Genomic DNA, 27135 nt, shown 5'->3' on the forward strand with positions numbered 1-27135 from the left:
TGTAAGACTGACTGGTCTATAACTGCCAGGGATTTCCCTATTACCCTTCTTTCAAAGGGGAACATTTGCCTCTTTCCAATCCTCCAGTACGACTCCCATGGAGAATGAGGAAGCAAAGATCTTTACCAGTGGCTTAGCAACCTCCTTTCTCATTCCTGGAGCAGCCTAGGATAAATTTTGTCTGGCCCTGGGGACTTATCGATCTTAATTTCTGCCAAAATTTCCAGCATATCAACTTCATCAATCTTGATCTGTTCAAGCCTGTATCCCAGCTTCTCAAAGTTCTCATTCACAACAAGTTCCCTTTCCTTAGTGAAAACCGAACCAAAAACTCATTTAGGGCTTCTCCTATCTTCTCAGACTCCACGCACAAGTTCCATACGCAATCCCTGATCGGCCCTATCTACTCCCTGATCTTTCTCATATTCCTCATATGTGAGTCAAATGCGTTTGGGTTCTCCCTAATCCTTCTTGCCAAGCCTTTATCATGCCCCTTCCTGGCTCTCCTCCGTCCATTTCTGAGCTCCTTTCTAGTAAGCCTGTAATCCTCTAAAACTGTGTTAGATCCTTGCTTCCTCCACCCTTTCTTCCCTTCGACGAGAAGCTCCTCTGTTCTCGTCATCAATGGTTCCTTAATCTTACCCCTTCTTACCTGTCTCAGAGGAACAAATTAATGCATCACTCGCAGCAACTGCTCCTTAAAAAGTCTCCACATGTCTACTGTGCCTGTTCTGTGGAACAATTGCTCCCAGTCTGTACTTCCCAACTCCTGTCTGATAGCATCATAATTTCCTTTTCCTCAATTAAGTATCTTCCCTTGGTAACTACTCCTTTCCCTCTCCAAGGCTATGGTAAATGTGAGGCAGTTGTGATCACTGTCACCAAAGTGCTCTCCCATCGCGAGATCTGACACCTGTCCTAGCTCATTGCCGAGCACCAACTCCAAAATGGCCTCTCCCCTCTTCAGCCTGTCTATGTACTGAGTAAGGAAACCTTCCTGAACACACCTGACAAGAACAGCTCCATCCAAACCATCTGCTCTAAGGAGGTTCCAGTCAATATTGGGAAAGTTGAAATCACCCATAACAACAACACTGTTACATTTGCATTTTTCCAAAATCTGCCGGCCTATGAGTTCTTCAATCTCTCCTGCTGTATGTAGAAAACCCCCGATGAGATGGCTGCTCCCTTGCTGTTCCTAACTTCCACCCATACTGACTCATAGACAAACCTTCCTCAACAACCTTCATTTCTGTAGCTGTGATGCATTCTCTGATTAGCAATCACCCCCTCCTCTTTTTCCAGCCTTCTGTTGAGCAAACAACAGATGTAAAGGTACATGAGAAGCTACAAGCGTCCTAGATTACCTTGTGACTGTGTTGTGACCAGATATCAGATCCATAAAATTAGACAGGAAGAAGTGGTGACAACGAAAAAAACTTGGAAATTCAGTAATTGGAATTTTTGAAAAATTCAATAAAACGGATGAAGGTTAAAGAGAGTGAGGTTGTCATGTTTAGCCTATCCTCTTCCATAGAAATGAAACAAACAAATGCTCAATCAAAAGAATTATACCGTACATTGAATTTGAATCAGAACTAATACTAAAGTGTTAATCCTTGAAATGCGAAGACTAAGGAGGAAATGAGGAATGGGCAGTGTACCATCAAGCAGTAGTTCCACCTGAGCATGGTAAAAATATTTTATGACTGGTTCACAAAATTCCAATGGCAGGTCACTTTAGGTAGTAGAAAAATACAGGCTAAAACATTAAAAGACTTTTGTTGGCCAGGATTACATAAAGATGTCTTAAAGTTTTGCCAGATATGCCACACTTGTTAGGTAGTGGGGTAACTCCAACTATTAATTAAATATGCACCTTTAATTCTAATACCAGCTTTCAAAGAACCATCTTGCAGGATATTAATAGATGGTGTACTTAAAAGCAAGGATAGGAATAGCATATATTAACAAACATGGATGTTTCCAGAATATTCCCTGAAGCAGTAACTTTAAGAAAAAAATTATTGCAAAAATGGCAATGAAAGAAAGGAGATGTGAAAATATCAGATCAATTGCTGAAGGATTCAGAAATTGAAAATTGAAAAAGTTGTTCCTCCAGGACTCAGATCAACTAATACAAATGTACATGTGGGTTAGATACCATAATATTTAATCTCACAGGAAAACACAGAAGTGACTTACAAAGGCTACTGCAAAATCATAAATCAATTTGTGAATTACTGAATGAATTCATAAATGAATTTGAACAATGACAGGAAGGGGCAGATATATAAAAGGCAATCTAAGTAGAAATAAAGCAAGAGGTTGCTTGTGGGAATGGTGTTCTAGTCCCCATACCAGTTACCACAAGTTGAATAGGGTATCAAGAAATAATGGGAGGTTGTCAAAAGGGTACAGCAACTAGCACAGGAGATTTTAACTTACATTTAGATTGGAAAAATCAGATTGGTAACAGTGGTCTAGATTAGGAATTCATTCAATGTTTTTGGGGCAACTTCTTAGACCTGCACGTTATGGAACCAACCAGAGACCAGATAACAAAAACATACTAATAGTTAGGAGATGTTTCTTCAGATATTTATTAAAGAAAGGACCATAGCAAATTAATCAAGGGAATTCAGGACACATCAGAAACAGAGGGACTCCAGGTCAGCCCACAGCAAAACCTCAAAACAAAGCCAAGCCTTGGCCAAACAGTTACAATTTGCGTCAGGATCTGGGACAGCAAGCCATTGTAGTTGCTGCTGCTATGCAGACTTGCGACACCCAAAGAGCCCCACTAGAACTAAACTGAGAAAGAGAACTCAAGACTGGTATCCAGGAGAGGGCACACCCTAGAAAGTCCACCGATATTGTGCTCAGCAACATCCAAATCAGAAACAAATCAAAATAAATGTCCGGTTAAATTGTTACCCGTTGTTTGGGCAGTGCCCTCTGGGCAACTAAAGATGGGCAATAAATACTGGCACTAGACAGTGATGCCTCATCATGTGCTATAGACAGAGGGGAGCCAGCTGAAGCTTTCAAAAGACTTTTGAAACGGTGCCATGTCAAAGGTTATTACGGAAAATAAAAGATTATATTGTTTGGGGTAACATTTCGGTAAGGATAGAAGATTGGTTAGTTAACACAAAGCATAAAGTAGAAACATAGGGCGTTTTTCAAGATGGTAAGTGAAGTGCCATTATGGACAGTACTGGGTCTTAACTCTTTATAATTAAAAAAAAATTGATTTGGATGAAGAGACCAAAGGGATGGTTGCTAAATTTGCTAACAACAGAAAGATAGGTAGGAGAGTGAGTTGTGAAGAGGACATAAGGAACCTACAAAAGGGATATAGACAGGTTAAGTGAGAGGGCAAAGATCTGGTAAATAGACTTTAATACGAATGTGTGAAATTGTCCATTTTAGCAAAAAGAATGAAAAAAGAATTATATTGGGATGCTCTTTGGAGGGTAGGTGTGGACTTTATGGGCCGAAATGCCTGCTTCCACACTGTAGGAATTCTATGATCTGGTTATAAAATTAGTTGATTGGAAGAACAGTGATTTATTTATAAATGATTTTTATGATGGGACAAAAGCCAGATATTCAAATATACCAATGACATAAAGAGATGTGGCATTGTATGGAGAGTAGATAGGAGCTTGATTTCAACAAAAAGTGATAAATCAAGTGCTTTGCCAATTAGACTCAACATCGGCAAATAAATATGACCTATAAAAGGACACAACAGGGTACTTTCTAAATGGTGAAAAAGGTAGAAATAATAGAACCCCAGAGACTACTAGGCTCAGGTAAACAGATCATTATTTTAGTTACCCTTTGATGATATTTTATTGAAAAAAATCCTAAAGGAATGCTGACCTTTATATCTGGAGAAATGGAATACAACCGAATAGAAATCATTTTTCAGCTGCAAACCGCTGCTGTCAGACCAAGTATTGGAGTATTGTGGGTGGTTCTATGTATCATAGCTATATAATATTCATCAAAAACTTAGTCTTGACAGGGTCAATTTACTGAATGAATACTGAAACTGGCTCAAGGGTTCAAATGGCCTGCCAAAGTTTCTATGTTGACATAGCATAAACATTCTATGGCACTTATGTCTAAAATATTTCAGAAAATTAGGTTTCAAGGACCATTTTAAAAGGAATGTGGGAAACAGTCAGAAGTTCAGGGAGTTCATTCCAGAGCTTAGGGCCCAGGCAGCTGAAGGCACAACTGCTAACAATGGTGGGATTTTAAAATAAGGGGCAAGTGAGAAATCCCTCATTTGTAGAAATGTTCAAAGAGAATAAAAAAAAACAAATTTTTAAATGTTGTTCTGTTTTGCCACTTGATATTACCCGCCATGAACTCCAGAAGATCCCCAACACATGGAAAAGACCTTGTCTATTTACCCTATCAAGCCCCTCATGATTTTATAAACCTCTAAGGTCACCCCTCAGCCTCTAATGCTCCAGGGAAAATATCCCCAGTCTATTCAGCCTCTCCCTATAGCTCAAACCCTCCAACTCTATCTTTTCTGAATCCTTTCAAGTTTCACAACATCCTTCCTATAGCAGGGTGACCAGAATTGCATGCCATATTCCAAATGTGGCCTAACTCATGTCCTGTACAGCCACAACATGACCTCCCAACTCATATATTCGATGCTCTGACCAATAAAGGAAAGCATACCAAACGCCTTCTTCACTATTCGATCTTCTTGACATTCTATTTTCAAGAAACTATGAACCTGAACTTCAAGGTTTTTGTTCAACAACACTCTCCAGGATCTTACCATTAAGGGTATATGTTCTGAAAATGTGTTGCTGGAAAAGCGCAGCAGGTCAGGCAACATCCAAGGAGCAGGAGAATCGACGTTTCGGGCATGAGCCCTTCTTCAGGAATGAGGAAAGTCCTGAAGAAGGGCTCATGCCCGAAACGTCGATTCTCCTGCTCCTTGGATGTTGCCTGACCTGCTGCGCTTTTCCTGCAACACATTTTCAGCTCTGATCTCCAGCATCTGCAGTCCTCACTTTCTCCTCGAAGGGTATATGTCCTGCCTTGATTTGCCTTGCCAAAGACAACATAGGTTTAGGGTGAGGGGGAAAGATTTAGAAAAGGACCTAAGAGGCAACTTTTTCACACAGAGGGTGCTGTGTGTATGGAACGAACTGCCAAAGGAAGTGGTGGAGGCTGGTACAATTACAACACTTAAAAGGCATCTGGATCGGTATATGAATAGGAAGATTGTGGTTCTGTTCGCTGAGCTGGGAATTTGTGTTGCAGACATTTCATCCCCTGTCTAGGTGACATCCTCAGTGCTTGGGAGCCTCCTGTGAAGCACTTCTGTGATGTTTCCTCTGGCATTTATAGTGGTTTGAATCTGCCGCTTCCGGTTGTCAGTTCCAGCTGTCCGCTGCAGTGGCCGGTATATTGCGTCCAGGTCGATGTGCTTATTGATTGAATCTGTGGATGAGTGCCATGCCTCTAGGAATTCCCTGGCTGTTCTCTGTTTGGCTTGTCCTATAATAGTAGTGTTGTCCCGGTCGAACTCATGTTGCTTGTCATCTGAGTGTGTGGCTACTAAGGATAGCTGGTTGTGTCGTTTCGTGGCTAGTTGGTGTTCATGGATGCGGATTGTTAGCTGTCTTTCTGTTTGTCCTACGTAGTGTTTTGTGCAGTCCTTGCATGGGATTTTGTACACTACATTGGTTTTGCTCATGCTGGGTATCAGGTCCTGCGTCCTGGTGAGTTGTTGTCTGAGAGTGGCTGTTGGTTTGTGTGCTGTTATGGGTCCTAGTGGTCGCAGTAGTCTGGCTGTCAGTTCAGAAAAGCTCTTGATGTATGGTAACGTGGCTAGTCCTTTGGGTTGTGGCATATCCTCATTCCATTGTCTTTCCCTTAGGCATCTGTTGATGAAATTGCGGGGGTATCCGTTTTTGGCGAATACATTGTATAGTTGTTCTTCTCCCTCTTTTTGCAGTTCTGGTGTGCTGCAGTGTGTTGTGGCCCTTTTGAACAGTGTCTTGATGCAACTTCTTTTGTGTGTGTTGGGGTGGTTGCTTTCGTAGTTCAGGACTTGGTCTGTGTGTGTGGCTTTCCTGTATACCTTTGTGGTGAATTTTCCGTTCGGTGTTCTCTGCACCATCACGTCCAGGAATGGGAGTTGGTTGTCCTTTTCTTCCTCTCTAGTGAATCGGATCCTGAGCGTGTGGCATTGATGATCCGGTGTGTGTTCTCTATTTCTGTGTTTTTAATGATTACAAAGGTGTTGTCTACATTTCTGACCCAGAGTTTGGGTTGAATTTGCAGTAAGACTGTTTGTTCTAAGCTTTGTATTACCGCTTCTGCTATGAGTCCAGAGATGGGTGAGCCCATGGGTGTGCCATTGATTTGTTCATATATTTGGTTGTTGAATGTGAAGTGTGTTGTGAGGCACCAGGTCCAGTAGTTTGAGTATGCCGTCTTTGTTGATAGGTTCCCCGTCCTGTTGCCTGTTCTGTATGTCCAGCAGGTTGGCTATTGTTTCTCTGGCCAGGGTTTTGTCGATAGAGGTGAACTGTGCCGTTACATCATTCGACAAAGACAGCATACTCAAAACACAGAAATAGAGAACACACACCAGATCATCAATGCCACACTCACAGGAATCTGATTCTCTAGAGAGGAAGAAAAGGGCAACTAACTCCCAACTAGCCACGAAACGACACAACCAGCTATCCTTAGTAGCCACACACTCAGATGACAAGCAACATGAGTTCGACTGGAACAACACTACTATTATAGAGAAAATGAGGTCTGCAGATGCTGGAGATCAGAGATGGAAATGTGTTGCTGGAGAAGCGCAGCAGGTCAGGCAGCATCTAGGGAACAGGAGAATCGACGTTTCGGGCATTAGCCCTACTATTATAGGACAGGCCAAACAGAGAACAGCCAGGGAATTCCTGGAGGCATGGCACTCATCCACAGATTCAATCAATAAGCACATTGACCTGGACCCAATATACTGGCCACTGCAGCGGACAGCTGGAACTGACAACCGGAAGCGGCAGATACAAACCACTATAAATGCCAGAGGAAACATCAAAGAAACGCTTCACAGGAGGCTCCCATGCACTGAGGATGTCACCTAGACAGGGGACGAAACGTCTGCAACACAAATTCCCAGCTTGGCGAACAGAACCACAACAACGAGCACCTGAGCTACAAATCTTCTGACAAACTATGAATAGGAAGGGTTTAGGGGGATATGGGCCAAGTGCTGGCAAATGGGACTAGATTAATTTAGGATATCTGATCGGCATGGACGTGTTGGACAAAAGGGTCTGTTTCCATGCTGTAAAACTCTATGACTCTAAGATTGTAATTAATCTCTGAGACTGCAGGGCAATCCTGGAGAATTGGTGTCCCAAACTGCTTCCCCACATCTCTCAGACCATCAGAAATACCTGTATAATCTCTTCACATTCCCTGGTTCGGAGACATGTTGGCATAAAACGAATAACTTCACATGGTTTTATATTGGAAACAATTGTTGGCAAAATGCGCTCCAGGAGTTTTTTAGACTCCTCCAATTTTGCAATTTCAGTGAAGTCAGCATTTTCAATGGCTTGCTCTAGGCCAGTATAATCTGCAAATAGAACATTCAGAGCATTAACATGAAACATTTGATACATCTTAGTTTCAAAACGTATTGCTAACTCTGGTTTGGTATATTCAGGAAAGTTTCACCATATGATTTTTAAAATTCATTCATGGGATGAAGGCATCGCTGGCTAGGCCAGCATTTATTGCTCACCTCTAATTGCCCAGAGAACAATTAAGAGTCAACAACATTGCTGTGGGAGTCACACATAGACCAAATTAGGCAAAGATGGCAGTTTTTTTCCCAAAAGGACATTAGTGAACTAGGCAGTTTTTGTCTGCAAATGGATTTGTGGTCATTAAATCTTCATTCCGGATTTTTTATTGAACTCAAATTCTATAATCTGCTGTGCTGAGATTTGAACCCACATCCTTAGAATGTTACCTGGGTCTCTAGATTAACAGTCCAGTGATAATACCACTAGACTATTACCTCCCATCTTGCCTCCAACTGCCTCCCAAGAAATAAAGCCTTCTGCTGCCCCTAAACGCTAATATATTACTAACCATATTAAATATGTTTTATTAATGCATGTTGGTGTTAAACCAGAATAAACAATAGTGTGATCAAGTGCTCAAATTTTTATCTTCAATCATAAGTCAAAAGGATACTACTGTGAAAAATGTCTGCCCATCTGCCAATCATTTGCTTTACCTTTGATTACTCAATTAGTTCAAGGAAAAAGCATGGGATAAGAAGCAGGAAAAAGTAAATCAGCTTTTCAAGCCTTCTCTATCATTCAATAAGATCATTGGTAATCTTCTACCTCAACCAACAATCCCACTTCATCTCGACATTGCTCAATTTCTTCAGAACTCCAATGTCTTTGAATCCAAATCCTGGTCTATAATTACTCTGTATTGTTTCAAGTTATGTCACTCATTCATTAAAAGAAAAAAATAAAATCTTATCAATAAAAACACAAATCTCCCAATATTTTCTACCATTTATTTGAATTCATTAGCATTTCTTTATGAGTGATCTGTGTCCATTGCACAACTTACTACTGAAACCACAAAATGCAAATAATGCTTTTGTGTCCTAGCTGATGAAGCAGGTTGCTCATTAAATGTTGCAAATTCTCCATTCTTTGTGAGAAGTTTACAAAATGTTAATCAATGAGTTTAGGTATTGATAAACTTGTGATAACTTAATGGTGTACTTTTCACGAATCTTATGTAAATAGTGATAATACACAATGGGGAAAAAAGACTTCGGTTGAGAACAAAACCTGAAGAGGAGGAGAAGTGTGGCTTTTCTGCAAAATTCACTCACCCACCTGCTCCTCTTAGTTCATCTAAAAATGCTCGATACCATCCTTGCTCCTCCAACTTAAGCAGACAGTCCAGAAAGAGCTCTGCAGACTTTATGACTGACTTTTCTTCCAATGATAAAATCTGCTCAGTGTCAACTGGGGAAAAAGAACATTACAAACCATGAACCAAATTGAACAGAGTTTCCAATATGATTACCAAGCATGAAACAAGATGAAATGTACAAACCAGGAAGGAAAAGGTCATACATACAAAGGCTTCTGACTTTAATTGGACATAATCTTGGAGGTTTCATGATATTACATCCCATCTCTCCCACTACTCAATGAACATGTCAATCACAATGCCTTCAAACAGCAGACTGAACCATCAACTCATCTCTCCACCCCCGAGGCTCGCAGCATCATTCCTGAGGAAGGGCTTTTGCCCAAAAATGTCGATTTTCCTGCTCCTCAGATGCTGCCTGACCTGCTGTGCTTTTCCAGCACCACTCTAATCTTGACATCAACTCATTGGCTGATCCTGGACATACAATATTTTTCTTCCCTCAATGTCTTGTATTTTGCTAACTTGTGAAAATATTCAAGGATATCTTATTTAAGCACAATGTTTTTTTTTCTAAATGCCCCTTTAAATTCTTGGACACTCCAGGATAATCCTGGTGGGGGATCTCTGAGGAGCATATGAACCAGGACAAAGGAAGATTTCTTTTCCCAAGAATCATCAAAACCGACAAATCCAACCCACCTTATTTAGTTTGTTACAGAAATTGATGGAAAAGCTCAGCAGATCTGGCAGCATCTGCGGAGAAAAATCAGATTTAATGTGTTGGGTTAAACCACCCTTCAAATTATTAATTAAGAGCTGTTGACTATTCACAGCTGTTAATCTCTTATCAATGAGTCCACAACAGACTCAGCTACAAGCTGTGGAAAAGTCTCCAAAGTGGAGAGCTTTAGAATCATCTTTCCAAACTCAATTGTGAAGGATCACTGCTCTCAAACGAGTTATTGAAACAAAAATGGGATTTAAGTCACATACCAGGTGAGAAATAAAAAAAGTCGAGTGTTAATTTCACTGATCAGAGATCACCTCTGTATCTAAAAGCCAGAGTCTCTTGTGTAGTGGTAGTGTTCCTTCCTCTGGATTAGGAGGCATGTGTTTAAGTTGTATCTGCTCGAGAAGCGTGTCATAATGGTTCTGAATAAGTTGATTAAAAGCAAAATCCAGAATCTAAAAACATTACTTTTGCAGCCTCTTGGGGGATTTCCAGCAAAAGAAAATGCAGCTGCCAAAGAGCCTTCTGCTCGTGTTTCATCAAGGAAAACTGGAAGGACACCCACTTCCCCTTTGTCAGTATTTCTTTTTATTTTTCACACCAAGCAGCTAGCTGTGAACACCATGAGGAATCATACCACAGAATCTCAGCTCTGCAGTCAGGTAATTCTAAGCAAGGATCCATCAGCCTTGGCCGGTGTGGTGCACTATGAGATTTCACCCCGAATAATGAACAAAACAACTTCGAGTGACAGAAGATCTTAACAAGTTTTAATTGGTTAAAAGATCAGAAGATATTTGACACACAAGACGCAATCTGGAACCCCACACGAGAAATACAGTTCGTTATGGAAAGGCACAGTCATGTTTAAAAAAAATTAAAGGCCCATTTGTTAGCCGAAAAACACATCTAGCTAATGGACTATTTACATATGCTATTAAAATGTATTGCTGGAAAAGCACAACAGGTCAGGTACCATCCGAGGAGCAGGAAAATCCCGATGAAGAGTTTATGCTCGAAACGTCGACTCTTCTGCTCCTTGGATGCTGCCTGACCTGCTGTGTTTTTCCAGCACCACACATTTTGACTCTGATCTCCAGCATCTTGCACTCCTCACTTTCTCCTCACAACCGAGAAACAGTCTTCCTCACAAATTCCTGTGTTAATCCTGAAACCTGGGTGCAGTTTCTGAAACAGACATATTTATTTATTAAGAATCATAATTAGCACGTTTATATATTCAATCCCAACATCCATTCCAACACAATTTCCTCTAATTTAGGGAGTTTTCGTTTCGCTAGCTGGGGGTTAATGAATGATTCCCACATTGTTGTTAAAATCGCACCAGCGGAAAAATAAATGCAACAGCCAGTATTGAAAGATCAATTATTACAACCTTACATACCTGGTGAAAAGAAAGACGTGAGGAATCCGTGTATATACGTAGGGCGAAGAATTCTAGTGATGTAATGTCGCCATAACTTCAAGTTTTCTTTCTGGAGGTCGGTCATTTTAAATCTTTATAACCGTGACTGTCGAAGAATCCTCTTCCGCTGTCTTGGTGATCTGTATGACTTCCATACAACTAAATATCAGCTCGGCGACTCCGCCTACACTGTGCAATTTCCAGGAAATCAGGTGTCACTTAAGTTTCAGTTTCTTGCGGATCTACATTTAATATTTATTAACCATCATTTTCACCCCTTGACGAGTAAGAAATCCAGTCACGAACCTCCGCGGATTTCTGCGTCAGCACCACTGAGAAAATAAACATCCCTGTCCCCCCCCCCCCCCTTCTCTCTCTGATTTATCACTATCGGTTTCGATCTCCCTTCTTTCATTTTCTGAAGGTTACATTTCCTTGTCTTTTGTTTTCGTCTACAGTGCCTCCCCCCTCCTAAATCTGTTGTTAGACTCCATAAAGCAAGGAAGTCCAAACCCATTTTGCCTGTTGATCCGCCGGCCCACTGCCTACCCCATCCAAGTATTGATTTTGCTTTTACTACTCGAACCCTAATGCCTGCCAATTCCAATCCGGTCATCGACCACCAACACTGGTCTTCTGTCTAGCAACACCCCAATTTTTAAAAGGTTTTCGAATCTTTCCTTGTCTTCCCCGCCCCCCTAATCTCTCGCAGCCCTATGGTCCTCAGATCTCTGAACTCCTCTAACGCTCACCTTCAGTGCTGGCCCGATTTTAATCCCTTCACCAAATTTAAAACTCTATTGCTAAACTGGCCTGCTTTTGATCATTTGACTTATGTGACTTGGTGTTTTTTGTGTGCTAATGTGTGATACACTCTGGGACATGTTACTAGATTAAGGGCACTATATAAATGCAAATAGCCATTTCTTGTTTTCTGTTCGTCACGATTTTTCTGAGCCTTACTTGCCGATACCACTGTCTACTCCCCCCAGGCAAATAACTCATAGCTTATGCTCTGCAAAATGCTACCCAGTTTAACTGTTCATTCACAGTATTGGAGTTCCCAGGCCTGTTTTGTAACACCACTATAGAGCCAGTCATTTCTGTATAACTGCCCTTCAGAGTAGTTTACTCCTGTTTGCACTCTTGAGGCTAACGTTAATGCCAGAATGCTTAACTGCTTTATCAGTCAGATTTGCACAGGAGCAAGACCTGTTTCCGGCTGAGGTGGAGACCTCCTTGTGCAAGATTGTATAAAATTAATGAAATCCACAGTGGCCTCCTGCATTTGTTTCAATCATGGAGTCTGAATCTTGCTCATAGAAGGAGAACATTCAGCCTATGCATCCAGGTCAGCTCTTTAAATGAACCATTCATTCAATCCCAGATCCTTTCCCTGAAATCCTGCAATTTTCTCCCTTCTAAGAATTTATCCAATTCCCTCTTTAATGATACTATGGAAGTTACTTTCAACACTTTTTCAGGCAATGCATTCCAGATCAATTGCTACGTACATACCACCATCAACTTGTAGTCAAAAGGGTTGAATGAGATGGAAGATATACAGGGGTGAAGCCATGATGGGGTTTTGAAAACAAGGATGAGAATTTTAAAATCAAGGTGTTGCTGGAACAGGAGTTAATGTATGTTAGGGATCATAGATATGATAGGTGGATGCAACTTGGCACACTAAAAACAAGACAGCAAAGTTTGGGATGAGTTCATATTTACAGAGGGCAGAATGTGGGAGGCCAGCTTAGAATGCATTGGAATAGTCAACTGTAAAGATAACAAAGGTATGGATAAGATCTCAGTAACAGATGAAATGAAAGACAGCTGCAGTTAGCTAATCACCATTGGGTGATCTTAGTGATAGTATGGTAAGAAACTTGTCCCAGGATCAAAATAAGTCACCAAGGATAAAGTGCTTTGGCTTAGACTGTTGTCCATGAAAGGGATAGAGTTGGTACAGTGTGTATTGCAGACAATGGTTTCAGCTTCCCTAAACTTAACTGGGGGAAGAGTTTCATTAATCCAACGTAAAATGTCAAACAAGCTTATGAAGATTTATGCTGTGAATGTTGTTGTTGAGGCAGTATGTAGATGTAGGAGTGGATCAACTATCAGTCCTTGGAAAACCAGACATAATGGTGTGGGAGCAAGAAGAAACATTTTGTAAGCAATTCCCTAATCATGATTAATTGATATGAATAGAATGACGTGAGTGCCATTTCACTCATCTAGACAACAGTGGAGAGGTACTGGTGCAGGACATTTGTTCAAAGGCTGTTTACAGATCAAGGATGAGGAGTTTAGTTTACTTTTGCAGATAGGATATAATTTGTGTTGTTAATAAGAAACATTTTGGTATTCTGGAAGTCTGATTGGAGGGACTTATATTAGGGTATCAAAACTCAAGGACTTTGGGGAGAACAGGTTAGAGATGGGGATTTATTTGCAAGGACAATGGGGTCAAGAACAAAACAACTAAAGTTCTTGGCTGCTAAACTTTCCAGATTATTCTAATAAATTTCAAATTTCCCCCTGTTGCTGTGCCCAGAATTGAACACAATACTCCAGCTGAAGCCTAATCAATATTTTATAAAGGCTTTCTCTATGCCATCATTTAGAAAGTCAGAGTTCCTGTAGGAGATCCAATATGTTTTTTTTTGTTCAACAGCCATCAATACTCGAATAGTCTAAAAAATATAATTCTTTTTTCACCTACTCTGGCCTGTGCTTTTGAACTGTTACTTTGACTCTCCCAGATAACATATACAGGGAGCATATATACACCAGACATTGATCACCATTGCACAGTGACAGCAATGTGTACCGTTTACAAGATGCACTGCAGTAACTCACCAGGCTCCTTTAATAACACCTTCCACACCTCATGTAGGACCTCATGTAACACAGGTAACTAACGCATGAGAACACCACCACCTATAAGAGCATCTCCAAGTCACATACTATCCTAACTTGAAACTGTATCACTGTTCCTTCACTAATACTGCGTCAAAATTGTGGAACTCCCTTCCTAACAGCACTGTAGACGTATCCACACTACACGGACTGCAGTGATTCAAGAATGGTCTCCAGAGCTGACCTAGCCAGAGGTTATACTCGTGTTTATGTTCTGTTTGAACCTTCTCTCATCCTATCAGTATGTTCTTCTAATCCTGTTGCCCACGAGTAGTTAACTAGCTTTCCCTCAAATAAGAAATTGATTATTGCTTTGCTCCCATCCATCTACCAAGGGAATTTACTGCTGCCACACTAACAGCTGTGTACATACTGCCACAAGCAAAGGTTGAGGAAGCTCTGGGTGTGCTGTACTTCACCACTAACACCCCTGAGACGGAACACCCCAAGGCCCTGTTTATTGTGACTGGCGTCTTCAATCAAGCCAATTTAAGGAAGGTGTTGCCCAAGTACCACCAGAACATTACCTGCCCCACCAGGGGCCCAAACATTTTAGACCACTGCTACACTGTGAAGGATGCCTACCGCTCCATCACCCGCCCTCATTTCCGGAACTCCGACCACAGTGCCGTGTTTCTTCTCCCGGCTTATAGGCTCAAGCAGGAGACCCCCCTCGCGGATACAGGTTCAGTGCTGGTCGGAGGAGGCAGAGGATCAACTCCGGTACTGTCTGGAATCGGCTGATTGGGCCATGTTCAAATAGTCCGCGGGTACCTTGAACAATTACGCCACATCATCACAGACTTTACCAGCAAGTATGTGGAGGACTGTACACCGAGGAAGTCAACCTAGGTGTTCCCCAGCAGAAAACTCTGGATGAATCAGGAATTATGGAACCTGCTAAAAACCAGATGTGAGGCCTTCAGATCGAGACTCACTCAAATATAAGGAATCCAAGTATGACCTTCGTAGAGCCATTAAGACAGCCAAGGACCAGTGCCAATCCAAACTAGAGACCCAGGCAGACACCCGGTGACAATGGCAAGGAATGAATGACATCACAGGTTCTAAAAAGAGACAGTGTAAGATAGCAGACGATGATATATCCCTCCCAGATCGTCTCAACACCTTCTATGCTCGCTCTGAGCAGAAGTTCGGCGGAGTGGTAACACCTATTCCGACAAGTCCTGACGAACCTATCCCAACAGTCACTGCACCAGAGGTCAGATCAGTTTTCCTTCGTGTGAATCCAAGGCAAGCAATGGGACCAGATGGAGTACCAGGCCGTGCATTCAGAGCATGTGGAGATCAACTGGCAGAGGTCTTCTCAGACATCTTCAATCTCTCCCTGCAGCAGGCCACTGTCCCTGCCTGTTTTGCGAGGGCCAACATCATCCTTGTGGCTAAGAAGGCTCATGCAGCCTGTCTCAATGACTACCGCCCAATGGCCCTAACTTCGGTGCTCATGAAGTGGTCATGGCATTAATCAACTCCAGCCTCCCCACTACTCTTGACCCACTCCAATTTGCCCATCAAACCAACAGATCCATTTCAGATGCCATATCACTTGCCCTTCACTCCTCCCTAGAACATCTTGACACCAAGAACAGCTAAGTAAGAATCCTGCTCTTGACTACAGTTCAGCCTTCAACACTATTATCCCGAGACTAATTACTAAACTTAGTGATTTCAGAAAAAGCCCCACTCTCTGCAACTGGAGCCTCAGTTTCCTGACCCACAGGCCATAATCAGTAAAGACTGGGGATAATATTTCATTGTCACCAACACTCAACACTGAGGCCTCCCAGGTGTGCGTACTCAGCCCCCTACTGTACTCACTGTATACCCATGACTGTGTCGCCAAATACCAGACTAATGCCATTTACAAGTTCACTGATGACATCACCATAGTCAGTAGAATTTCAGATGGCGACGAAACAGGATACAGATGGGAGGTGGAAGAACTGGAAAAATGGTGCACTGAGAACAACCTAGTTCTCAATGCCAGCAAAACCAAGGAACTCATTATTGACTTTTGGTGGGATGTTACTCATGCCCCATTACACATTAATAGCACAGAGGTAGAAGGAGTGGAGAGTGTTAATCTCCTGGGAGTCGTCATTCACAACAAGCTTTCATGTGGACGCACTGGTCACAAAGGCCCAACAACATCTCTTCTTCCTCTGGCAGCTGAGGAAATCTGGCATGACAGCAAATACCCTTGCCAACTTTTGTAGGTGCGCCATCAAGAGCATTCTGTCTGGATGTATCACTACCTGATATAGCAACTGTACCATTCAAGATCAGAGATGGTTACAGTGAGTGACAAACTTGGCCCTGACAATCACAAAGGCCAACCACCCATCTACAGAATCCATCTACTAGGCTTGCTGTCAAGGAAAGGCCCCCAGCATTCTCAAAGATCCATTCCACCCTGGCCATGTTTTTCTACAACCTCTACCATTGGGGAGAAGGTACAGAAGCCTGAAACACACATACACACCAGCCAGTTTTGCAACAGTTTCTACCCTACTGTTGTTAGAATACTGAATGGACTCTCAAACTCTTAACATTCGCTTGTACTTGTGCTTTTGTTTTTGCCACTGTTTGCCTATTATTTACTATCTATGCTACTTAACTCTGTGATCTGCCTGTATTGCTCGCAAAACAAAGCTTTTCACTGTGCCTTGGTACATGGGACAATAAATTCAATTCAATTCAATTCAAAATGCAATGAGTGGAAGATAGTTATGATAAAAATGATGCGTGTTAAATCAATCCTAGTCACTTACAGCAGTGCAGGCTCCAGGTATGATTCTTAGGGCAAATTTAGCCAATCATATCATTTCTGTGATATTAATATATAAGAGTCAACTTTAATGCAGCACTCTGGTCACACTCTCTGCCAGTACGTATGCACTCTTTGCACATCTGATTACAGATCTTGGTGTGTCTCTTGGATCCTGTCCATCCACAACTCAGTGCTCATCTTGCTCATTCTCAGAGCTCCCAAAATGACCACTCCCCTCTTTGTACACGTGCCAACTCCAAAACCTGTGTCTCATCGAATCATACACTGGAGAAGCAAACTATTTATCTGACATCTGTGCTGGCTCTAAAACGCTACCAATTAGACACAATGTTTGCTATTTTTGCAGAAATCCAGTCCCAATTTGAAAATTACTACTGAACCTGCTACATCTTCATCATCATCTTACTGCCAGCAATACCCCCTCTACTTGACAAGAGACGTCCCATCAGTTAGCACTATGATTGGTCTCAACCCATTGCTGCCTCCAAACATAAGTACCTCCTAAACATCAATGCCTTCGTGCTCCCAATTTTCTCTGGGATTATACTCCATGTTATAGGAATTCCCATTTGTGAAAAACATCATCATATTTCAACATTAATATCAAAATAATGTATGTGATGAACATTACTTTCAGACTTCAACTCTAAATATAATTGCTTGTAATGACATTTGATAAAGATCAGAAGAGAGAAAATAGCAAAAATTTGGGGGAAAAAACCCCATGATCTTTACAATGTTGTTTAATTACTGTTGGAGATTGCTGATCGTTGCATATCGATCCAAGCTGTTGCATTATGTTCTAATTATTTATTGCTTAGTATAACATTTTTCACTTCAGAAAATCTCAACAATTATGAAAATATTCTATATTATAACTGTCTCCAATTATCACACGTTACTGATTTCACCATTTCCTCGCTCCTGATATTTATCAAAAGGTCTAACAGGCACTTATATTCTGAGTTGATGCCTGGATGAGGCATTCAACACGTGCATCTACTTAATCTTAAAATTTAAATATGACAATGTTTCTGTCAAATGGGCTGTCCTCTGGAGTGGGTCATGATTCTAGACAAAATGCAATCAGGTAAAAAGTTCAACATACTTCAATGCTTCTGTTACCAACGTGTAACAAAACTAGAAATACTTTTCCTTGAGCCACTTGATTAAATATCTCTATTTAATCTTGAAATACCTTTATTTGAATTTTCATGCCAGTGAAGGCCTTCCTTCAAGTACTTTCAGCTTAACATTTTACACATTTGCACCTTTGAGAATTCTTTTTATTCTGTGCTATATAGATGTTTTATCCCAAATTCTCTCAGGATAGCGTGAGTTTTCCATTTCCCTCAGGTTATCCTTGGGGATTCACATTCATAGAAACATTGAAGGGAGGCCCAACACATCCATGTGGCTCTTTGCAATACCAATTCAAAAACTGACCCTACTGCTCTCTCCTTGGATTGTCCCTGCATCAAGTATTTGTACAGTAACCACAAAGACCTCAGGACCAGATCCAAAATGATAGTATCAAAACTATATTGAGAAAATGCTGTACTACCTGAGATATTAAATGAGATATTAAACCAAGGCTTTATCTGTGCTTTTGGGTGGACACAAAAAAAAAATGCCATGCAAGTTCTACTGTCCTTTAGCCACTATCACCAAAGAGAAAAAATATCTGGTCATTATCACATTGAGATTTCTGTGCACAGAACAACAATGAGTTCTGGCACTGATCATTGTGATCAAGTGCAAGAGAATGTCCTGAAGTTTCAAATGGGACTCTATAATTACAAATCCGTCTTTCTTTTCAATCATAGCTATTCCAAGAACTGAAGCTGGTTCTCCTAGAGGACAGGGGTCACAAAGAAATCTCCTCAATTGTAATTTGGAGGTGCCGGTGTTGGACTCGGGTGTACAAAGTTAAAAATCACACAACACCAGGTTATAGTCCAACAGGTTTATTTGGAAGCACACTAGCTTTTGGAGCGTCGCCACCTGATGAAGGAGCAGCGCTCCGAAAACTAGTGCTTCCAAACCTGTTGGACTATAACCAAGTGTTGTGTGATTTTTAACTTTCCTCAATTGTAGTCAGTCTTGTATATTCTATTTCCTCAATGACACAGTTGATTGCTATTCTGGGCTTAGAAGAATAATTAACACATCTTGAAATCACATTTATAATTATGTTTCAGAGGTTACCTCTGAACTGGAAAAAAAAGGTGTCCAGAATGCACATGTATTTATGTAAACGTCAAGTCAACTTCAACACAATTTTTTTTAACCAAATCTGGTCTATCCAAAACTAAGGGGCTTAAAGAGACCTTGACAAATCTAATATCCAAGCAGAAACTTATTTAATCATAAAATGGCAGGCATGTCTCCTCCTATCCCAGATTCCAAGTCTTTCCATGCCCTTGACCTCCCATTCTAGTCTCTGGATTCTCTTCCAGCCTGACAGTTTTCTCGGTTAACAGTAATCCTGCAATTCCAACCCACTTGTACATTGCCATCATTAGCAGCCAAGCCTGAAGCTGCTGAAATCCCAAGCCCTAGAACTCCCCCCTTAAACCCCTCAGTGTCTCTTTTCTCTCTCTATCGTTTAAGATGTCCCGTAAAAACTACAACATTGCTGTTTGACCAAATATGTGGTCTGGTTGAGTACCAGCCTTGTGAAACGAAAACTTGGAAGTGAGCAGAAACAGTTTCCGGTGGCAGGACAGTTGGTAAACCGTGACACAGATTTAAAACGAACCAGAGATTTATTTTTGGAACATGCAGAAGTTATGATCTGAATGCACTTCCTCAAGGTTGGGGAAGAAAATTTAATTACAACTTTAAACAGCTATTTGGATAAATACTAGAGATGTACAGCATGGAAATAGACCCTTCGGTCCAACACGTCCATGCCGACCAGATATCCCAACTCAATCTAGTCCCACATGCCAGCATCTGGCCCATATCCCTCGAAACCCTTCCTATTCATATACCCACCCAAATGCTTCTTAAATGTTGCAATTGTACCAGTCTCCACCACATCCTCTGGCAGCTCATTCCATACACATACTACCCTCTGTGTGAAAAAGTTGCCATGTAGGTCTCTTTTATATCTTAAGAGTTCACAAGGCTGCTGAGGAAAAGCAGGGAATGGGATGACTTAGTTTGATCTATCAAGTAGATGACAGAGTCATTAATGGGCCAAATGTCCACTTTTTGTGTAAACCAACTAATTTTTAATTATTGCCAACATAGACCGTAGCTAATCTGTTAGTTTTACATTTTTCACATCAGAGAGACATCTAATTAGATCTATTCCCTGACTAACGTTTCCCACCCATATCATTAATGTCTTTAACATGCAAATGTTTCTGCTCCTAATCAGCGTCCTTTATGAAGATGTTTCAATTTTGTTTTTGTGGTTCAAGTTTAAAGGTTTGTTAACAGTGGCTCATTCTGACTGCTGAAGAGATACCTGAAGGTTTTTGTTTATAAAACAGGCTCCTAAATGGATATAGCCATATTTGTTTGGATTCTGTTGACTTATTTCCTGGAAATCACCTGAATGGGTTTATGCTTTGCTTTGAATATTGTTTGGAGTTCAGTTGGGGTACAGCCATAGAGAAAGCTACCCAGCTCATCCCTGTGAAAAGCCTTTTGGAAATTCCAATGTGAAATGTGATAAAACCGATGCAACTATTCTGCTGAAATGCTCTGAATTTTCCACTGAATAAACTGTTGTTCCCATTGACAGCTGCCTATGTTGACTGACACGAGTTGGTGTGTGACAGAATGCATGCTATTGTGAACAATCTTTACTTTAACAGTTTTTCTCTGAAGAACAAATATTTGTCAAGTTTTATTATCCCCCAATATTAATCTCTATAAAGAAATGTTTCCACTTTTTTTCCTTTGAATTGTGTGCACAGTGGGGACATTTCTAAAATTTCTTTAATATTCATTCATGAGATGATAGGTCACTGCCTAGGCCAGCCTAATTGCCCAGAGCACAGTTAAGAGTCAACCACATTGCTGTGGGCCTGGAATCACATGTAGGCCAGACCAGATGAGGATGGCAGTTCCCTTCCCCAAAGGGCTTTAGTGAATCAGATGGATTTTTCTAACAATTGACAATGGTTTCACGGTCCTCATTAGACTCTTAATTCCAGATTTGGTATTGATTTCACATTCTGCCATCTGCCATGGCAAGATTTGAACCCAGGTCCTTAGGACATTACCTAGTTCACAGGATTAAAAGTCAAGTGATAATACCACTAGGCCATTGCCTCCCCTGAAAAATTTATACTTTCCTATTTCAAATTGTGTTAATCAGCTTCACATATTTGCTATAAAATCCTGTTTTCACAGTAAATCAATAATTTTCTTATTTATTAAAGAAACCTGATGGATAATTATTTTATTCCAAACCTAATATGAAGTATCAATGTTTTCTGAACAATCTATTCAGAAATGTCATGACACATCTGGGTGTCCTGTCTCAAAGGTAGGGACACTAAAACTACACAAGAGTCCCTTAGCTAAAGTACATAACTGACCATATCAGTAATGAGTAAAGCATTTCAATTTATAAACACCAACAGAAATGCAGATGCTGTAAATCAGAAACAAAAATGGAAATTACTGGAAAAGCTCAGCAGGTCTGGCAACATCTGTGGAGAAAGTTCTGAGGAAAGGTCATTTGACTCAAAACGTTAACTCTGATTTCTCTCCATAGATGCATTTCAACTTATGTTGTGACTAGTAGAGTAGTGCAGGAAGGTAGTAGGGAGAGGGAGTGTACTTAGTTAATCTCAGTTATAATAACTAATTAATTGTTTAATCATCTTCTATAATTGCTCATGTTTATGCAACTTGTACTGTACTGTAACTCCCACCTGAAACAACAGCCTCTTGTATTGACTTTTTATTATTTTAAGGTATTTAAAATAATGGTTCAGCAGTAGCTCCATGTCTAAAAGGTGACAAACCAACTAAAAGATTTCATAGAACGATAACAGCACAGATTAGATTAGATTACTTACAGGTGGTCTAAAATACCTGCGCTGATTCTCTGGAAGAATCTGCTCTCAGCTAGTCCCACTATCCCATCCTCTCCCTCAAGTCTACAATATTTTTCTTTTCAGATAATATTCATTGAAAACCAAAATTCAATCTGCTGCCCCCACCCCCCTGAAGCAGTACAGTTCAGATCCTCATCATTCATTGCATAAAAAGTTTAACCTCGTGTTGCTTTTTGTTACTTTGCCATTCACCTTAAATGTGTCTCCTCTAGTTCTTGACCTGTTGTGAAACCATTTGCCTACGTAACTTGGGATTGCATTTGCATTTTAAAAATAATGCTGTCAACAGGTTATGTCTTATTCAAACCAAACTTTAAAGTTGGATCTAAAAAGACATCAGGTCAGATGAAATGCTTTATTTTGCTGGAGTTTTTTTAAAATATCCATTTGGATTTCATAAGTGTTTCTAGAGCTGTTTAACTTTGTCATGTCTGCTAAGTCCACTGATCCTCGGGGAGTTGTAAGATCCCGTCCAAATCAATAAATCTTGTTTGCTAGCTAATGGCATGATCATGTATTGGATCACACTGGAGAGGCCAAGTACTTGGAATTGCACAAAAAAATGCGGTATCTCTGGAAGTAACACTTGCCATTTCCTGCATTTGGATGATTCTGACAAAATGAGGGTGTATTGCAGCATCCAAAGTGATGCTTATCATTTCATCTGAGAAACTAAGTGCCCAAATTCCACCAAAAGATTCTACTGCAATATTTAAGGAGCAGGTGAGGTGCTGGGTCCACTTTTGTTTGTCATTTATAAATGATTTAGATGAAAATATAGAAAGCCTGGTTAGTAAGTTTGCAGATGACACTAAGATTGGTAGTATAGTGAACAGTGAAGATTATCTAAGATTACAAAGAGATCTTGATCAATTGAGTCAACAGGCTGAAGAATGGTAAGTGGAGTATAATTTGGATAAATGCAAGGTAATGCATTTTGGTAAAAAAAACAAATACAAGATTTATACAATTAAAAGTAGGGCCTTGGGCAGTGTTGTAGAACAGAAAGACCTAGGGGTTCAGGTACAGAATTCTTTGAAGTTTGCTTCACAGATGGATAGGGTGGTTAAAAAGGCGTTTAGCACGCTCGCCTGCATTGTTCACACCTTTGTGTATAGGATATAGGGCGTTACATTGAGGTTGTTCAGGACATTGGTGAGGCCTCTTCTGGAGTACCATGTCCAATTCTAGTCTCCCTGTTATAGGAAGGATATTATTAAACTGGAGATGGTTCAGAAGAGATTTACCAAGATGTTGCTAGAAATGGAGAGAGTTTGAATTATAAGGGCAGGCTGTGTAATCTGGGACTTTTTTTCACTGGAGCATAGGAGGTTAAAGGTGACTTTATGGAGATGTATGAAATAATGAGAGCTATAGATAAGGTGAATAGCAAGTGGCTTTTCGCTAAGGTTGGGGATTTCAAGACTAGGGGGCATATTTTTAAGGTGAGGAGAGGAAGATTTAAAAAAGATATGAGGGGCAAGTTTTTACACAGACTGATTCATGTGTGGAACGAACTTCCAGAGAAAGTGGTAGATGGGGATACAGTTACAATGTTTAAGACATTTAGATAAGTAGACATATCAGAGAATCCCTAGTGTGTAATCAGGCCATTTGGCCCAACAAGTCTACACCCATCCTCTAAAGAGTATCCCACTCAAATCCAATCTCCCTAACCCATTACTTTACATTTGCCCTGACTAATGCACCTAACCCACACATCCCTGATCACTATGGACAACTTAGCATGGCCAATCCACCTAACCTGCACATCTTTGGACTGAGAGGAAACTGGCGCACTGTGGTGTAAAATTATGTCCCAATACATGTGTGAATCATAATGTAACACATGTATTGGGCCAAGCAGTGGAATGTGGTGAAACGGTTAAAAATTATGTCCCAATACATGTGTGAATCTAACCAGAATGGAGGTGTTGCTTAGTCCCGTGTGAATCTTATTACACACCTCCCCGTGTGAATCTTCTTATCTGTATGTAACCAGAATGGAATGTGTTTTTTAGCCTTGCTCTGCTGTTCACATGAATGTTTATATCTGGAAAAGAGTATATCAGCTGGAAAAGTCTCCAGTTCGGTGAGTCTGCTCCGGGGTTACGTTTAACCGCCGAGCTTGGGTTGTTGGCAACCGCTCTACGAGAACTGACGGCTCCCAGTTCCGGTAACATGTAGAGTGAGTATAAGCCAGACCCGTTGTATGAGACCTGGTTGTGGCGACGCTGCGGGGAATAAAATGCCCATATTCTAGCAGACTCGCCACTTGGTCGTTTGTTCTGTGTCAGACTACTCTCCTACGAACCTGACCTTGAGAATTTTTTAAAACATTTGGCGTAGTCGAGCAGGGTCAATCGCAATTGAGGAGAGATTTTGATATAGAACAATGTTTTGGAAAAAGACTAAGAAACCAGAAGAACAAACTGTGGAGGTCCCGACCGTCCCGGGATGGCATGGATGTGGGCATGTACGTGGCAGTTTGTTTGAGAGAGGATCCCAGTCCTGCCGAAGAACCCCTTGCCTGGGGTACAGCGGAGGATGTGGGCATGTCCAAAAAGCTGAAGCGGAGTTAACAGAATTGAATGGGATTGAACTGAACTGAACTGAGTGGAACTGAAGTGAATCAAATTGAACGGAACAAAATGGAACTGAGCTAAATTGAATTGAAATGGACGGAACTGAATTGAACACAATTGAATTGAACTGAACAGACCTGAACTGAGCTGAATTGAACTACACTGAATTGACTGAACTGAAATTAACTGAAACGAATTGAACTGAATTAAGCATAATGTAACACATGTATTGGGCCAAGCAGTGGAATGTGGTGTAAAATTATGTCCCAATACATGTGTGAATCATAATGTAACACATGTATTGGGCCAAGCAGTGGAATGTGGTGAAACGGTTAAAAATTATGTCCCAATACATGTGTGAATCTAACCGGAATGGAGGTGTTGCTTAGTCCCGTGTGAATCTTATTACACACCTCCCCGTGTGAATCTTCTTATCTGTATGTAACCAGAATGGAATGTGTTTTTTAGCCTTGCTCTGCTGTTCACATGAATGTTTATATCTGGAAAAGTCTCCAGTTCGGTGAGTCTGCTCCGGGGTTACGTTTAACCGCCGAGCGTGGGTTGTTGGCAACCGCTCTACGAGAACTGACGGCTCCCAGTTCCGGTAACATGTAGAGTGAGTATAAGCCAGACCCGTTGTATGAGACCTGGTTGTGGCGACGCTGCGGGGAATAAAATGCCCATATTCCAGCAGACTCGCCTCTTGGTCGTTTGTTCTGTGTCAGACTACTCTCCTACGAACCTGACCTTGAGAATTTTTTAAAACACGCACCCAGAGGGAACCCAAGCAAACACGGGGAGAATGTGCAAATTCCACACAGTTGCCCAAGGCTGGAATTGAACCTAGGTCCCTGGACTTGTAAAGCAGCAGTGTTAAATACTGAGCCACTATCCCGCCCTTAATGTTTGGAAGGATATGGGCCAAGTGCAGGCAGTTGGAACTAGTTTAATTTGGGATTATGGTCAGCATGAACTGGTTGGACTGAAGGGATGTATGACTGCAGGAGGTGTTCTCCTAACTTTCATTTGTCCTTCAACCAATGCAAACTGGTCATAATTTTAGTGCTGTTTATGGGATCTATAAAATCAATTTATTGGCTGTAGGAACAAAGTATTCCTTATGTTTTAAAAAAATGCATTGTGTATAGTATAAATATAGCTTTCCTGTCCTTTACCTCCTGTCACTACCTCTGAAGGTTGTTTTTTTTTTACTTACCTTTCACCAAAATGATAATATTGGTATCCATCTTCCACACAATGATCAGTTTTGATTGGAACCCAGTTATCTTCTTGTCCTCAACATTTAATTGATTCACTGCACTTCACCAGGTGAACTTTCTTGTTACACTCAGTGTGGTGAAGTCCATTTCTACCTGGTTCCAGTACCTCTGGTTTTGAAATGACTTCAAATTACTTATAAGTTTTGTTTCATAGTAAATTGCCAACCATTTCTATTTATTGTTGAAGTCCCTACTATTTACAAGGATGATACCAGAACTTGGAGTTTATACCAACAGGATCAGGAAGACTGAATTGGCTGGAATTCCTTTTGCTCTGGAAAAATGAACGCTCAAAGAAGGGGGCTTTCAAAGTTTGTAGCTCGGGTGCTCGTTGTTGTGGTTCTGTTCGCCGAGCTGGGAATTTGTGTTACAGACGTTTTGTCCCCTGTCTAGGTGACATCCTCAGTGCTTGGGAGCCTCCTGTGAAGCGCTTCTGTGATGTTTCCTCCGGCATTTGTAGTGATTTGTATCTGCCGCTTCCGGTTGTCAGTTCCAACTGTCCGCTGCACAAAACGACACGGCCAGCTATCCTTAGTAGCCACACACTCAGATGACAAGCAACATGAGTTCGACTGGGACAACACTACTATTATAGGACAAGCCAAACAGAGAACAGTCAGGGAATTCCTAGAGGCATGGCATTCATCCACAGATTCAATCAATAAGCACATCGACCTGGACCCAATATACCGATCACTGCAATGGACAGCTGAAACTGACAACCGGAAGCGGCAGATACAAATCACTATAAATGCCGGAGGAAACATCACAGAAGCGCTTCACAGGAGGGTCCCAAGCACTGAGGATGTCACCTCGACAGGGGACGAAACATCTGCAACACAAATTCCCAGCTCGGCGAACAGAACCACAACAAGGTGGCTTTCTAGGACAGACTTGGAGAAGATGTTTCTACTTTTTTGAATTCTTTCATGGGATGCAGACATTGCTGGCAAGGCCACAGATTTTCTTCCCATTGGTAAAATAAATGGGTTTTTAATTATTCCATATTTATTAAATGTATTTAAATTCAACAGGAATTTGAACCCAAGTTTCCAGACTTTTGAAAAGGATCTCTGGATTACCAGGCCAGTGACACTACCTCCCATGTGGTTAAAACTGGAGTTCCATTAATAAGATAACTAGTGAATACAATGAATAAAGAAGCATTATTTAAGAAGTGGTGAGAATGTGGAATATGCTAGTAAATGGAATGGTAGAGCTTAATAACAAAAATTCATTTATAGGTACATTGGATAAAAACACGATGGCGATTTTGAAAGTCGTGTTGTTAAGGTGGGATGAAATAAA

The 27135-nt window shown here is 41.0% G+C and overlaps 1 protein-coding gene across 1 annotated transcript in view; it reads right to left on the bottom strand.

Annotated features, from left to right (window-relative positions):
- rigi (RNA sensor RIG-I) overlaps nucleotides 1–27135 on the bottom strand; it is a 96757-nt gene that overhangs the window by 54062 nt on the left and 15560 nt on the right. Inside the window, exons 2-4 of the mRNA XM_043716266.2 lie at nucleotides 11121–11330; nucleotides 8943–9074; nucleotides 7467–7648 (exon numbers count right to left, since the gene is read on the bottom strand). Of these exons, the coding sequence (XP_043572201.1) occupies nucleotides 7467–7648; nucleotides 8943–9074; nucleotides 11121–11226 (420 nt within the window). The 5' untranslated portion in view covers nucleotides 11227–11330. The remainder of the gene's footprint in view (nucleotides 1–7466; nucleotides 7649–8942; nucleotides 9075–11120; nucleotides 11331–27135) is intronic.

The sequence above is a fragment of the Chiloscyllium plagiosum genome, unplaced genomic scaffold (assembly GCF_037043375.1).
Source record: "Chiloscyllium plagiosum isolate Xiang-an unplaced genomic scaffold, Cpla_swu_hap1 HiC_scaffold_2, whole genome shotgun sequence".
In the NCBI taxonomy this organism is placed as follows: Eukaryota; Metazoa; Chordata; class Chondrichthyes; order Orectolobiformes; family Hemiscylliidae; genus Chiloscyllium; species Chiloscyllium plagiosum.